The 16,497-nt window shown below is 43.4% G+C and overlaps 1 protein-coding gene across 1 annotated transcript in view; it reads right to left on the bottom strand.

Moving 5' to 3' along the window:
- Positions 1-3,778: 3,778 nt before the first annotated feature.
- The window catches only part of LOC126250910 (proton-coupled folate transporter-like), a 69,200-nt gene continuing 56,481 nt past the window's right edge, over positions 3,779-16,497 (bottom strand). Inside the window, exon 11 of the mRNA XM_049951597.1 lies at positions 3,779-4,101. Within this exon, the coding sequence (XP_049807554.1) occupies positions 4,014-4,101 (88 nt within the window). The 3' untranslated portion in view covers positions 3,779-4,013. The remainder of the gene's footprint in view (positions 4,102-16,497) is intronic.

The following is a 16,497-nucleotide window of genomic DNA, read 5'->3' as shown; positions in this document are numbered from 1 at the left end:
GCAAATTTCCAAAAGCTTCTCCTACAAAAGTCACGAATTTCTTTCGGTGAATTATATATTTTGCCGGTGCTACTTTTATTAGTGTATAAAGTGTAACGGACTGCATCCGCGTCTTTCTCACGTTTTCGCTGTCAAGGCTGTTCCCAATGTAGGTCCAACAATGTTTCGATGTTTATCTGGATTTTGTAACTACTGTGAAAGCAGCCACACAACACACTTACTAACGGCTGTCTCTCTGCTCGTGCTTCGTCTAACAATCTGCTTGGCGTTCGTGACATATAAGCGATCTCCTTACTGCTCGGAAAACACTTTTATTTAAGCAGACTGACTCCTTCCGCAGCTATTTATCTTTCACACGCCTCCCTGTGCGAATTCTTGTCGCTTGTTTCTACGTTCCGTCTGAGACGGAACAGTCTATTGAAACCCATTTAAAACTCGTATTTTTCGATCCAATTTGAAACAAACAGGAATCTCTGATGTAAACAAAAGGCAGTGCTATAGATAAACCTATACTTACAAAATTGATACCATAAAACTGTTTACTGAATTGTAGTTGTGTTGAGGTATATAGCTCCTGTAATTGGTAGGAATATTTAGGATTAACGTAATTAGGTGAAATATGGAACGAATGATCGAGTACATTGGTTAAAGTCATGTCCTTGAAACTGAGATGGATTTCTGTTAAAACAGCATCTAAATTAAGTCTGTGGTATTTAAACGAAAAACCATCTGTGAGAGTCAAAATTGATTAGAAAATTAAAATGTAATTAACGAAAATGTTATAAGTGGCGTGTAAACATAGGTAGTTCTTTAGGTGTTTTGTCAATAATAAATAATATTTTTCCACATTCAATGGGAGACTTGGAAACATATACATTTTTAGGAACATTTTCCGAACCATGTATCTTTTACATTTTATAAAAATAGTAAAAGTATTGTTAATTTTTCATATTTGAGTATTCACACACTCCTAAAATGTTAACTACTTAAAAATCGATAAATGTATTTGTTCTATTAGAGCCAGTGCAACTGTTGAAATATGTTATTAATTTTAAGGCAACAGTTTTAATCGTAATTTTATTTTAAAAAAAAACCTTTATAACAATACCGAGGATTGATCGGATATACATACACTCCTGGAAATGGAAAAAAGAACACATTGACACCGGTGTGTCAGACCCACCATACTTGCTCCGGACACTGCGAGAGGGCTGTACAAGCAATGATCACACGCACGGCACAGCGGACACACCAGGAACCGCGGTGTTGGCCGTCGAATGGCGCTAGCTGCGCAGCATTTGTGCACCGCCGCCGTCAGTGTCAGCCAGTTTGCCGTGGCATACGGAGCTCCATCGCAGTCTTTAACACTGGTAGCATGCCGCGACAGCGTGGATGTGAACCGTATGTGCAGTTGACGGACTTTGAGCGAGGGCGTATAGTGGGCATGCGGGAGGCCGGGTGGACGTACCGCCGAATTGCTCAACACGTGGGGCGTGAGGTCTCCACAGTACATCGATGTTGTCGCCAGTGGTCGGCGGAAGGTGCACGTGCCCGTCGACCTGGGACCGGACCGCAGCGACGCACGGATGCACGCCAAGACCGTACGATCCTACGCAGTGCCGTAGGGGACCGCACCGCCACTTTCCAGCAAATTAGGGACACTGTTGCTCCTGGGGTATCGGCGAGGACCATTCGCAACCGTCTCCATGAAGCTGGGCTACGGTCCCGCACACCGTTAGGCCGTCTTCCGCTCACGCCCCAACATCGTGCAGCCCGCCTCCAGTGGTGTCGCGACAGGCGTGAATGGAGGGACGAATGGAGATGTGTCGTCTTCAGCGATGAGAGTCGCTTCTGCCTTGGTGCCAATGATGGTCGTATGCGTGTTTGGCGCCGTGCAGGTGAGCGCCACAATCAGGACTGCATACGACCGAGGCACACAGGGCCAACACCCGGCATCATGGTGTGGGGAGCGATCTCCTACACTGGCCGTACACCACTGGTGATCGTCGAGGGGACACTGAATAGTGCACGGTACATCCAAACCGTCATCGAACCCATCGTTCTACCATTCCTAGACCGGCAAGGGAACTTGCTGTTCCAACAGGACATTGCACGTCCGCATGTATGCCGTGCCACCCAACGTGCTCTAGAAGGTGTAAGTCAACTACCCTGGCCAGCAAGATCTCCGGATCTGTCCCCCATTGAGCATGTTTGGGACTGGATGAAGCGTCGTCTCACGCGGTCTGCACGTCCAGCACGAACGCTGGTCCAACTGAGGCGCCAGGTGGAAATGGCATGGCAAGCCGTTCCACAGGACTACATCCAGCATCTCTACGATCGTCTCCATGGGAGGATAGCAGCCTGCATTGCTGCGAAAGGTGGATATACACTGTACTAGTGCCGACATTGTGCATGCTCTGTTGCCTGTGTCTATGTGCCTGTGGTTCTGTCAGTGTGATCATGTGATGTATCTGACCCCAGGAATGTGTCAATAAAGTTTCCCCTTCAGAGGACAATGAATTCACGGTGTTCTTATTTCAATTTCCAGGAGTGTATAAAAGGGCAGCCATGTTGGAAAGAGAGAGCAGTGTCTTAGAAGATATTTTACAAGAAGCATGTAATTGCTTAAGTAAGATGTACGTCAGTGTTGTAAGCATGTCGGTATAATTATGACCTGATTTAGATGAAAGGTTCTGAAACAAAATGTTTGTATTGATCGTTCATGGTGTAGAAACCATGTTACACTCGACAACATGAGCTTGTGGCAGCAGCAGATATAAAGCAAATGGATGAGTACACCCTACAAAATTATAAGATTTGTTAATAATAATTTCACACGTCCCATTGTCTGCAGGCGTCAACGGCAAGTTTCTCGTTTTAAAGGCTATCCTAAACAGCTGCTGCCAGCTAGAAGACTCACAAATCCACGTATGCTTTTGTGCGTGTTTTCTTAGTCCCTGCAGGCACCCCTCAGTTATCAGCACCTTTCGCGTTGCTCGCCAGGCTCTTCGCGCAGTGTCCTTTATTGAGCTGGGCGACGGCATCTTCTATGCTACTTCCCCGTTATTGCAGAATGTGTCTCTGGCGTTCACTGTATGGGGCCCGACTCTCCCCTCGTGCTGCACCGTTGACGCTGTGAGTAACCAGCGGAAGTATCACAATACGCTCAGTATTCAATACACAGAAGGTGATCTGAAGATAATATCTCAGTTTTATCGGGTGGTCACAGCCGTGTCCTTTACAGTGCTGTAAATAATTTTGTCCTAATTATAATAATATCAGAGGAATAGGAAGTCTCAGAGAGAAGTGTAGTAATTTTTTACAATAATGTAGCTTTAATAAGTCTTTTCCAGTCTAAAAAGAATATTTTATAACGACGATCATATACAGTCATATACAAATTATGTGCAACAGGCTAAGGCTAAGATGCTGTTGTTTCCAAAAAACTTCGTAGAAGATAATTCAAAGAAGTATTTTTTAAGCTTCCGTTAAAGATGATTTTATAAAATAAGTCCAGCACAACAGTGTTTTAGGAAACGAGTATAAAATGTTTATTTGCTTTCCTGGTACATGTAATTACGGTTGCTAATACATGCCCTTGGAGGAAACGCATGTAGTACATTTTATTTTTATGTTCATAAAAAACATCAAACCATTTCAAATATGTGTCTAAGGTGTTGGCTTGGATTGTAAAGAACTGGTTCTTTTGAAAAATTGAATGTAAATATTTATACAACAATAAGTACACATAAAAAAGAATTGTTACAAAAAGCTGTAAGGCATTCAGCATGGCAGGAGAGCCACGCCGTCCTTTTGCTCGCAGTGACGTACGAACGCAGGGCAGGAGCGGCTAGGGGTATGCCGCACGCACACCGTGTGCTCCTCGACCCGTCTGGCGGCCCTCTGCGGGTGAAGAACGCGACCACGGAGAGAGGAGCACGCAGTGCCGCGGTGCTGAGATTCGTGGAGCGGCCGTCACACGGCCACAGCCGCGGCGGGCCGTCTGGCCACACTCACTCGGGGGCCGCCGTCTTGCTGTCAGTGTGGTCCTGCTGTCTCTGCTGCTCCCTCTTCGCTCCTCGGTTTAGGAAGATTGCGAATCTGCAACAACGTAGCCAGTTCAAAACTAGTGCTCTCAATTTTCCTACATCCACAATATGTCGACAAAATACCGGGTGATCAAAAAATCAGTATAAATTTGAAAACCGAATAAATCACGGAATAATGTAGATAGAGAGCTACAAATTGACACACATGCTTGAAATGACATGGGGTTTTATTAGAACAAAAAAAAAATACAAAAGTACAAAAAATGTCCGACAGATGGCGCTTCATCTAATCAGAATGGCAATAATTAGCATAACAAAGCAAGACAAAGCAAAGATGATGTTCTTTACAGGAAATGCTCAATATGTCGACCATCATTCCTCAACAATAGCTGTAGTCGAGGAATAATGTTGTAAACAGCACTGTAAAGCATGTCCGGGGTTATGGTGAGGCATTGGCGTCGAATGTTGTCTTTCAGCATCCGTAGAGATGTCGGTCGATCACGATACACTTGCGACTTCAGGTAACACCAAAGCCAACAATCGCACGGACTGAGGTCTGGGGACCTGGTAGGCTAAGCATGACGAAAATGGCGGCTGAGCACACGATCGTCACCAAACGACGCGCGCAAGAGATCTTTCACGCGTCTAGCAATATGGGGTGGAGCGTCATCCTGCATAAACATCGTACGTTCGAGCAGGTGTTTATCAGCCAGGCTGGGGATGATGCGATTCTGCAACATATCGGTGTACCTCTCACCCGTCACGGTAGCAGTTACAAAACCAATATCACGCATTCCCTCGAAGAAAAAAGGCCCAATAACGGTAGATGTGGTAAATCCAACCCATACCGTGACTTTATCGTCGTGCAATGGAGTTTGCACGACAGTTCTAGGATTTTCGGTAGCCCACATTCTGCATTTGTGGGCGTTGACAGACCCTCGGAGCGTGAAATGAGCTTCGTCGGTCCACAACACGTTACTCAACCAATCGTCATCTTCCGCCATCTTTTGAAACGCCCACACCGCAAATGCCCTCCGCTTCACTAAATCGCAGGTAACAGTTCATGACGCCGATGGATTTTGTACGGATAGCATCGGAGGGTACGCTTAAGTGCCAACCAAACAGTAGTGTATGGAATGCCGGTGCGACGTGCGACTGCACGAGCGCTGACTTCCCCATGCTTAGACAAACCCGCTACAGTCTCCGTTTCTTCCTGAACTGTCTCAGCAGCCGCTACAGTCTCCATTTCTTCCTGAACTGTCTCAGCAGCATTGCACCTTGTGCTCGGTCGGCCACTAAGGGGGTCTATCGTCTAAAGAACCCGTGGCTTCGAACTTCGAAATCATTCTCGCCACAGCTACATTTGTCAACGGACCTTTACCCGTTCGAATCCCCTTCCTATGGCGATAGGATCGTAACGCTGAACTAGCACATTCCCAATTCTGATAATACAGCTTCACTAAAAGCGCCTTTTCAGGTAACGTCAACATGCTGCGACTGCTGGCGCATCTGATTCTCTTTCTCATTACAGCTCCTTTTACACACGATTGTCATGCGCAGTCATTCCAAGCATGTGTGTCAAGTTTTACCTCTCTATCTACATTATTCCGTGGTTTATTCAGTTTTCAAATTTATACTGACTTTTTGATCACCCGGTATATGATCCGCGTCGGGTAGCCGCTCGGTCTAGGGCGTTTTGTCACGGTCCGTGAGGATCCTAACGTCGGAGGTTCGAGTCCTCCCTCGGGCATGGGTGTGTGTGTTGTCTATAGCGTAAGTTAGTTTAAGTTAAATTAAGTAGTGTGTAGGCTTAAGGACCGATGACCTCAGCAGTTTGGTCCCATAAGACCTTACCACAAATTTCCAAAATATATGGAAATACAATACCTACTACGGTTTTGTAAACCTGTTGGCATTCAAAACAGATTACCGTCGTCTCGGAATGGAAAAATGATTTTTAAGGGTAGCTCATACTATTCTTACGGCAAGTTAAGGTAACGGTAGGAGAGGTGGATAGCGATCAGGCACCCTTCTCTTCAAAGTAGACTAAGAAGTATCAATAATATTGAGATCTGGTGTCTCTGATGGCCAGGGGAGATGCGACTGTTCATCCTCGTACTTACAAAACCAATCCTTGATGATGCCATCATTGTGAACAAAGGGCCCTTTTGTCTTGGATTACTGCACCACCATTGGGGAACAGACATTACACCATAGGATGGACATTACCCGTCAGAATGGTCGCATAATCCTTGGCAGTAATGCCACCTTGCAGCCTAACCATGGGGGCCACGGAACACCACGATTTGGCTTCAAAAATCATCTCCGAACTCAAGATCATCACCGAACCCAAAATCGTCACCGAAACCCCGTCATGTTTCACTCTTGGGGCATAAACTCGGCCACAATTTGGAAACAGTGCGAAACAACATTCAACTGACAAAATGACTTTCTAATATTGCTCCACAATCTAGCTTTTTGGCTTTTGCACAACGTTTTCCTGATACGGGCACTTGCATCACTGGTGTGTGGTTTTGGAATTCCAACTCCCTCTGCAGTTCCTTGCTTATGGAACTCCCTTCGTGTTCTTTGGGTACTGATAGGGTTCGCGAGCGCAACATGCAGTTCGGCAGCGACTTTTACAGCAGTCATCCTCTTATTTTTCGTATCAGTTTTCTTCAACCAGGCCCGGATCGAGGTTGGGCCAAACCAGGGTGTCTGCCCCAGCCGACAATTTCAGGGGGCGCCAAATTCCTATTCGTTAAGAATAAAACCTTGTTTTACAAAGCGCCTGTCATCCAGCGCACGTTGGTCTATCGATTATTCATGTTTTTGTTGTTGTGGTCTTCAGTCCTGAGACTGGTTTGATGCAGCTCTCCATGCTACTCTATCCTGTGCAAGCTTCTTCATCTCCCTGTAACTACTGCAACGTACATCTTTCTGAATCTGCTTAGTGTATTCATCTCTTGGTCTCCCTCTACAACTTTTACCCTCCACGCTGCCCTCCAATACTAAATTGGTAAGCCGTTGATGCCTCAGAACTTGTCCTACCAACCGATCCCTTTTTCTAGTCAAGTTGTGCCACAAACTCCTCTTTTCCCCAATCCTATTCAGTACCTCCTCATTAGTTACGTGATCTACCCATCTAATCTTCAGCATTCTTCTGTAGCACCACATTTCGAAACCTTCTATTCTCTTCTTGTCCAAATTGTTTATCGTCCATATTTCACTTCCATACATGGGTACACTCCATACAAATACTCTCAGAAACGACTTCCTGACACTTAAATCTATACTCGATGTTAACAAATTTCTCTTCTTCAGAAACGCTTTCCTTGCCATTGCCAGTCTACATTTTATATCCTCTCTGCTTCGACCATCATCAGTTATTTTGCTCCCCAAATAGCAAAACTCCTTTACTACTTTAAGTGTCTCATTTCCTAATCTAATTCCCTCAGCATCACCCGACTTAATTCGACTACATTCCATCATCCTCGTTTTACATTTGTAGATGTTCATCTTATATCCTCCTTTCAAGACACTCTCCATTCCGTTCAACTGCTCTTCCAGGTCCTTTGCTGTATCTGACAGATTTATTATGTCATGGGCAAACCTCAAGGTTATTATTTCTTCTCCATGGATTTTAATACCTACTCCGAATTTTTCTTTTGTTTCCTTCACTGCTTGCTCAATATACAGGTTGAATAACATCGGGGATAGGCTACAACCCTGTCTCACTCCCCTCCCAACCACTGATTCTCCTTCATGTCCCCCGACTCTTATAACTGCCGTCTGGTTTCTGTACAAATTGTAAATAGCATTTCGCTCCCTGTATTTGACCCCTGCCACCTTCAGAATTTTAAAGAGAGTATTCCAGTCAACATTGTCAAAAGCTTTCTCTAAGTCTACAAATGGTAGAAACGTAGGTTCGTCTTTCCTCAATCTATCTTCTAAGGTAAGTCGTAGGGTCAGTATTGCCTCACGTGTTCCGATATTTCTACGGAAACCAAACTGATCTTCCCCAAGGTCAGCTTCTATTAGTCTTTCCATTCGTCTGTAAAGAATTCGCGTTAATATTTTGCAGCCGTGACTTATTAAACTGAGAGTTCGGTAATTTTCGCATCAGCCAACAGCTGCTTTCTTTGGGATTGGAATTATTATATTCTTCTTGAAGTCTGAGGGTATTTCGCCTGTCTCGTATATCTTGCTCACCAGATTGTCAGGGCTGGCTCTCCTAAGGCCGTCAATAGTTCTAATGGAATGTTGTCTACTCCCGGGGCCTTGTTTCGTCTTAGGTCTTTCAGTGCTGTGTCAAACTCTTCACGCAGTATCATATCTCCCCTTTCATCTTCATCTACATCCTCTTCCATTTCCATAATATTGTCCTCAAGTATATCGCCCTTGTATAGACCCTCTATACACTCTTTCCACCTTTCTGCTTTCCCTTCTTTGCTTAGAACTGGGTTTCCATCTAAGTTCTTGATATTCATACAATTGGTTCTCTTTTCTCCAAAGGTCTCTTTAATTTTCCTATAGGCAGTATCTATCTTACCCCTGGTGAGATAAGCCTCTGCAACCTTACATTTGTCCTCAAGCCATCCCTGCTTAGCCATTTTGGACTTCCTGTCGATCTCATTTTGGAGACGTTTGTAATCCTTTTTGCCTGCTTCATTTACTGCATTCTTATATTTTCTGCTTTCATCAATTAAGTCCAATGTTGCTTCTGTTACCCAAGGATTTCTAGTAGCCCTCGTCTTTTTACCTACTTGATCCTCTGCTGCCTTCACCATTTCATCCCTCAAAGCTACCCATTCTTCTTCTACTGTATTTCTTTCCCCCATTCGTGTCAGTTGTTCCCTCATGTTCTCCCTGAAACTCTGTACAACTTCTGGTGTAGTCAATTTATCCTGGTCCCATCTCCTTAAATTCCCACCTTTTTGCAGTTTCTTCAGTTTTAATCTACAGTTCATAACCAACAGATTGTGGTCAGAGTCCAAATCTGCCCCTGGAAATGTCTTACAATTTAAACCGTGGTTCCTAAATCTCTGTCTTACCATTATATAATCTATCTGAAACCTGTCAGTATCTCCAGGTTTCTTCCATGTATACAACCTTCTTTTATGATTCTTGAACCAAGTATTAGCTATGATTAAGTTGTTCTCTGTGCAAAATTCTATCAGGCGGCTTCCTCTTTCATTTCTTCCCCCCAATCCATATTCACCTACTACGTTTCCTTCTCTCCCTTTTCCTACTATCGAATTCCAGTCACCCGTGACTATTAAATTTTCGTCTCCCTTCACTATCTGAATAATTTCTTTTATTTCATCGTACATTTATTCAATTTCTTCGTCATCTGCATAGCTAGTTGGCATATAAACTTGTACTACTGTAGATGGCGTGGGCTTCGTGTCTATCTTGGCCACAATAATGCGTTCACTATGCTGTTTGTAGTAGCTTACCCGCACTCCTATTTTTTTTATTCATTATTAAACCTACTCCTGCATTACCCCTATTTGATTTTGTATTTATAACCCTATATTCGCCTGACCAAAAGTCTTGTTCCTCCTGCCACCGAACTTCACTAATTCCCAAACTTTAACCTATCCATTTCCGTTTTTAAATTTTCTAACCTATCTGCCCGATTAAGGGATCTGACATTCCACGCTCCGATGCGTAGAACGCCAGTTTTCTTTCTCCTGATAACGACGTCCTCTTGAGTAGTCCCCGCCCGGAGATCTGAATGGAGGACTATTTTACCTCCGGAATATTTTACCCAAGAGGACGCCATCATCATTTAACCGTACAGTAAAGCTGCATGCCCTCGGGAAAAATTACGGCTGTAGTTTCCCCTTGCTTTCAGCCGTTCGCAGTACTAGCACAGCAAGGCCGTTTTGGTTAGTGTTACAAGGCCAGATCAATCAATCATCCAGACTGTTGCCCCTGCAACTACCGAAAAGGCTGCTGCCCCTCTTCAGGAACCACACGTTTGTCTGGCCTCTCAATAGATACCCCTCCGTTGTGGTTGCACCTACGGTACGGCTATCTGTATCGCTGAGGCAGACAAGCCTCCCCACCAACGGCAAGGTCCATGGTTCATATGATTTTGAAACGCATCCCTGTTGGTTTTTGAACATTTTTGAACACATACTAAGTTATTTTTCGAACGAACCATAAGTTGAGGTTCGAATGTGTGCATAGTGTACGTGATGTCTCTGCCAGGGAAATCCCCGTCGCATCAAGAAATAAAAAATTTTCGTGCATACAAAAGAGGATGGGACTATACGAACTGAGCCGAATAATCCCGAACGGATGAATAACAATTGCTGTTTTCTAATGAGGTTGGTTGGCTGGGTGTGCGAATGATAAGCGCTGTTACAATTATTAGCGAAATCCATAGAATCAGACTACCAGAGTGGAAATAAACGACAACAGGAATAACAGCTAGGAAGGATTACATTTATCTTCTCGGTGTATCCAAGAAAATGAAATTTTGACAGAAAAGTTATGGCAGAACGCTACACTAGTAAGGGCGAGTTGTACAGTCCTCGGTTAGCGGTCGCTTGGGTTCTACAGCGCGGAAAACACGTTGTACGAACACGTAATAACGCTCAATCGGAGGAAAAACGCGAGATAACTAAACCGGTGATTCTGTTAGAGATAGTAAAGTTAACCAGAGAATTAGTTCTGACAATGGCAGGAATAGTTAGACAATTAGTGTTGGCAATATTGTTTGTTAAAACGAGGAAAGAGAAAACTGACATCACACAAATTATGTGGAAGAATATAAGGATTCTAAATTTATGTAAAAATTTCGTACTAATACTTTTCGATCTCATGCTTGAGAAACTGGAGCATATGAATGAAATGTGAAACTATTTCCTAACATAAAACTTTTTGCTTGTAATAGGCCAAATATGCATTTGATAATCGTACTCCGTGAATTATATCCTGGCGTGTTATGTAAATAAGGTACATAAAAATGACAATTTGTGCCGAAACAGTTTCGCTTATTTGGTGTGTGTTACAACTGCTGCAATATGAGAAAGCGCTATTTCGTTTTATTTAGCAGACAGTGACAGAATAGACGTAACCAAATTGGAAACTGTCCAGCTCTTGGGAACTATTCGTATTAATAACTTTTTCAATATTAACAACAACATTTTCAATTTTCATGTCACAAAACGAGTGATTAGGTAATAGATTCTTTCATTGAAAGGAAAGCACGACTTGTAAAACCGTAGCAAGATTAGAGAGAAAAAAATGGTGGGACCTAAGGACAGAAGAAATGTGTACTGTCTTGCTTGTGTCTTGTCTTTACTGGTTTTATGTTCCCTACATTTAATTTTATATTACACAGAAGAGAAAGTTATTAGCTAATAGGCAATAAATATTGCAAATTTTCTGAAGACTTCTTATTCTCTCGGTCACAAATAATCCCACCCAGTTTTAATTGAGAGTTTTTTTAAGGGATGTAGGATGTCAAACCTGCCGACTGAGGATAGGAGAGGCACCACAGGACATTTTAATTTCCACTCTCCCGGATATAGGCTTGATGACATCCATCACAAAATATAAACATTTGAATTCGACATTGACGCGCGATAGAAGAATGCTGTGTGAAGAGGTATGGCATTTCATTTTGAGACACTCAAGACCAAATGACATCTCTTACATTTTCTCGAACAAATGTTTTATACACATAACTCTTCAGAAAAACGTGCGCTATAAAATGAACATATTTTTGAAAAATCGATTTTTTTTTAATTTTTGACGTCGTGTCTGAAACACTCGAGTGGGAGGGCGGTGGGATTATCAAGTTTTTGCACCGGTTCGGAAACATCGTAGATCCGGGGCTGTCGTCAATGACCGTCTGTCACGATCACTCAGCATCCAATTTCATCCGTGTTGTGACCTAGCAGACGATGTTTTTCCGTTTTCCCTGTGTGTGTTATAAATCTTCGATGCGGTGCCTCTTGAACACCAAACACTTCAGCTCCCTTGCTTACGGAAGCGCTCACGAGCACCAACAATGTGCCCACATTCGAATTCACTTAGCCCAGACATAATGCACTCATAATTACAGAAAACACTCTTGTTATCACTATTGATACTTGCAAACGTGTTGAAGGCATTCTACAGGCGCCGACCGTAATGAAATACAACAGTGCTACCTGCACGTTTATCTAGAATGTGCCTTTACGTTCAAGCACTCAGTTCTCTTGGTGTTTTTGTCCAACCCCTGTATATACTTCTACATCTACATTCTTCAAAACCGTATGAAGTGCATGACAGAGGGTACTTTCCATTGCACCACTATTAGGGCTTCTCTTAGTTCCGGTCGGGCACCTTTGTACTCATCTGTTACACTTATCTGGTTGTTCACGTTAGGGAGGAAGGGAAGACGATTAAGGTATCATTAGAATATCATCAAACACTGAACACAAGTTCAGAAAGCAGAAAGACGGGGAAGGAATTCGGTCGCACCTATCCAAAGCAATCTTCTGAAATATGCGTTAAACGATTTAGGAAAACCAGGCAAAATCTACGCCTGAATGGCTGCACGGGTTTGAGTCCCCTCCCGATGTCACTGCTGTTAACTAGCAACGGCGTCACATCACAAGATGTTCTGATGTCAGGAGAGCTCTTCGTATACCCGCTGGAAAAGAATAGTCCTTATGATCGTATAAGTAATTGCTCGTGTTCAATAATACTTCACAGTTTGTCTGAATTTATATATTTGCAGCCTCTTACGGCCATTACTTGTAGCTCCTAAAGTGGACTGCTAGGTAAGCAGCTGAAACACTGCGCGAAAGAAATTGTTAAAATTGTTACGCCAGCCGAAAACCAGAATTTATATTTTTTATAAATCTATACTGCTATGAATCTTAATGATGGATGCACTTTGGACAAAAAAAAACATTTGTCTCCAGCGTCACATAAATTAAGGAGATGTGAGACTGACCTTGGAAGAATTTTCGTTGTGTTGCTTCAAAGAAAAGCAATAGAAATAACAAAGAAGAGAAGAAGAAAGAAGGCAAAAGCGAGTGTGTGAGTGAGTATGTGTGTGTGTGTGTATGTGTGTGTGTGTGTGTGAGAGAGAGAGAGAGAGAGAGAGAGAGAGAGATGGGAAGAAGACGCATGTGCTTTGGGTGAACGGTACGGTTTACGATCGGAAATTGTGCAGTACATTAATCCTATTTTTTATAGTACTTATGCCAACGGCCTTACCGCAGTGGTTACAACAGTTCACGTTAGATCACCGAAGTTACGCGCTGTCGGTTTGGGTTAGTACTTGGATGGGTGACCATCCGGTCTGCCGAGCGCTGTTGGCAAGCGACGTACACTCAGCCCTTGTGAGGCAAATTATTTGACTGAGAAGTAGCAGCTTCGGTCTCGTAAACAGACATACGGCCGTGTCTACAGTCAACTATGAAACCATTTGCGTGCAACTAATTCCACGCAACGAGTGGCGCAACTCGATGTCGTCGTGTAAACTAGGCTTAAGGCTCCAGTTCAGGCAGTGTCACAAACAACGTGGGCAGTCCTGTGCAGTTTGGACAGCCGACTAGCAGGTTTCCGCACGCAAGTGTCAGACCTGTAAAGTTTTGTAGTAGAATCAATCATTGATTAGAGACGTCATAGTGCAGCTTACACCTAGTAGGGCGGCTACATCTGCTTTGGCCAAACCCAGTCCTAGTGTTTGGGACGTGGTTCAAATCACCAAATCCTTCGAGACTGCTTTGGCAGCTCAAAATGTTTTTACAAATGAAATTCAAGTTTCCCTGGTATTTAATCGCCCTCGGAGGTAGCAGTCACCTGATGATTCCGACTCATCATCTTCTAATTCTGTCCCTAAGTATCGCTCGAGTTCACGGGCGTACGGGTCCTCGACGTCTCGTAAGAGATTTAAGAATGTCATTTTTGTAACTGCAATCAGGACGGTTAGAAACGCCCTCCATATTCAGCATTCCGACGCATATTACGCAACTCTCCTGTTACAAATCATTCACCCAAAGCGGATGCATGTTCTTCTCATCACTCTCTCTCTCTCTTTCTCTCTGCCCAAATAGGTACAACCGCTTACCATTTGTGGTTACGAGTACATCTGCCATTTTCCAAAAGTCTTTAGAGCAACTGATTCAAGGTTTCCGCACTGTATTAATTATTTGCACGATATTATTGTTATGGGATCTATGCACGTGGAACATGACGAAAACCTCTAATCCCTTTTTAACTGTCTCCAGGAAAATGGTCTGCGCTTGGTACGAAAAGTGTACTTTCCTTGCCCCCTCTGTCAAATATCAGGAGCATATCCTTAGTAACAATGATATCTCACCCACGTGCGACGACGTCGATGTGATAGTAGAAATGTTAGCCACTAACCTTCATCAGTTGCAGTTATGTATGGGTAAATCACATACTATACTATGTTTATTCCGCAAGTGAAGCAGATTGCGCATCTTCTCAGTGAGCTGCATAAGAAGGCTGTCAAGTTTGTGTTCCAATTTTGGTGCAAATGGCTCTGAGCTCTATGGGACTTAACATCTGAGGTCATCAGGCCCCTAGACTTAGAACTACTTAAACCTAACTAACCTAATGACATCACACACATCCATGCCCGGCCCAAATTTGTGTGATTGGCCGCCTATCAACAAGCTTTCAGAACCGTACGGACGACTTCTAAGAAGCTAAGGAGTCTGATGCCATATACACCGGGATTGTTGCTGACGCTTGCGATCGACGCATCCCAGCGGGGCATTGCGGTGGTTTTGTCCTACAAGTTGTCCGGTGATTCTGAGCACCAAACTGCGTTGACCTCTCAAACGTTAAATGCTGTGCATCTCAACGATCCCCAAACAGAGACGGAGGTTATGTCGATCATTTATGGGGTCAAGAAATTTCATGTCTCTTTGTATGGTAGTAAATTCCATTTGTTAACTGATTACAAACCTTTGATTTCGTCATATTTTTATCTTTTTTCCGTGTTTCCCTTAGTTGCTCTAAATTCGTTTACGTATGTACCGTCTATGCAACTAAATGAAGGCAGTTTGTTTGTTGCCATACGCGTTTCGCTCCATTTATTTGGGAAGCATCATCAGCGGCCTGAAATACGAGTACGTTTCTTTTTATACATACTGTTGTGGGTTGGCAGGAGAGCCAACCCCGTTTTAATAGAGGAAGCCGAAAGGCACGCGTTTTAGCTCACGCAGGCTGGCGTGAGGTCTGGAACAGGACAAGGAAATTAGAATTTAGAAAAAACGGACGTAGCTGGTGGAATATTTAACTTTAATCCATTAATGGTGAACGTCGGTCTTGACGGTACATTATTACAGTATCAATAGTAACTGGTACTGGCGCCTTGCTAGGTCGTAGCAAATGACGTAGCTGAAGGCTATGCTAACTATCGTCTCGGCAAATGAGAGCGTATTTTGCCAGTGAACCATCGCTAGTAAAGTCGGTTGTACAACTGGGGCGAGTGCTAGGAAGTCTCTCTAGACCTGCCGTGTGGCGGCGCTCGGTCTGCGATCACTGATAGTGGCGACACGCGGGTCCGACGTATACTAACGGATCGCGGCCGATTTAAAGGCTACCACCTAGCAAGTGTGGTGTCTGGCGGTGACACCACACATACAATAAACGTATTATGTGATAGATATAATATGCTGATATATTACACATTGTCGTGTTTTTCTCTTGCTTTTTAGGTTAGAAGCAAATTTTGTGACACAAGTTCCGTATTGTGAATGTATTGTTCGGTGTTAAGCGATTTTCAGCGCTGTTAACAGATTTAAATGTTGGTCTTCATACTCCAGCTGGCCGATTTATGGCATTGTTTCATACACATTTGTCACATCACATGTTTCACTTTCACTTCCAGTTGGTGATCAACGTATGTGTGTTTCCGGTGTGTAGAGTTGCCAACTGTTGTTGTGTGTTTGTCTGTCTTTAGTTTCTGTTGTGTTTGATGCTTTTCATTTGTTGGGTGTATGTGTGTGTATTCTGCTGTTTTTTAAATGAGTTTGTGTGTGTACTTTGCTGTGTGCTAATGAATTATTATTATTGTTTGTATTAATAAATATGAGTTTATGCGTGTGTGTGTGTAATTTGCTGTGTGCAAATGTATTTTTCATGTGTCGGTGTGTGTGTGTGTGGGAGGGGGGGGGGGAGAAGAGAGAGAGAGAGAGAGAGAGAGAGAGAGAGAGAGAGAGAGAGAGAGAGAGAGAGAGAGAGGAGGGGAAGGAGATTCACTAATTATTTATTCTGGCTACATTTCGGTTTTTTATTGTTTTGGTGGATAGCATGATCCGGGAGTTATTGTTTATTTGGATTTGGTCATTGAGTACCTTCTTTTCCATTCGATTGGCTCTTTGTATGTGAAAGTTTTCTTGCAACGTCAGGAGCTTTTTCTTGTGATTATTCGCTCTGGTAACTGTCATGTCACATTCCA

The sequence above is a fragment of the Schistocerca nitens genome, chromosome 1 (assembly GCF_023898315.1).
Source record: "Schistocerca nitens isolate TAMUIC-IGC-003100 chromosome 1, iqSchNite1.1, whole genome shotgun sequence".
Taxonomy (NCBI): Eukaryota; Metazoa; Arthropoda; class Insecta; order Orthoptera; family Acrididae; genus Schistocerca; species Schistocerca nitens.
This window is presented reverse-complemented; position numbering and strand designations above follow the sequence as displayed.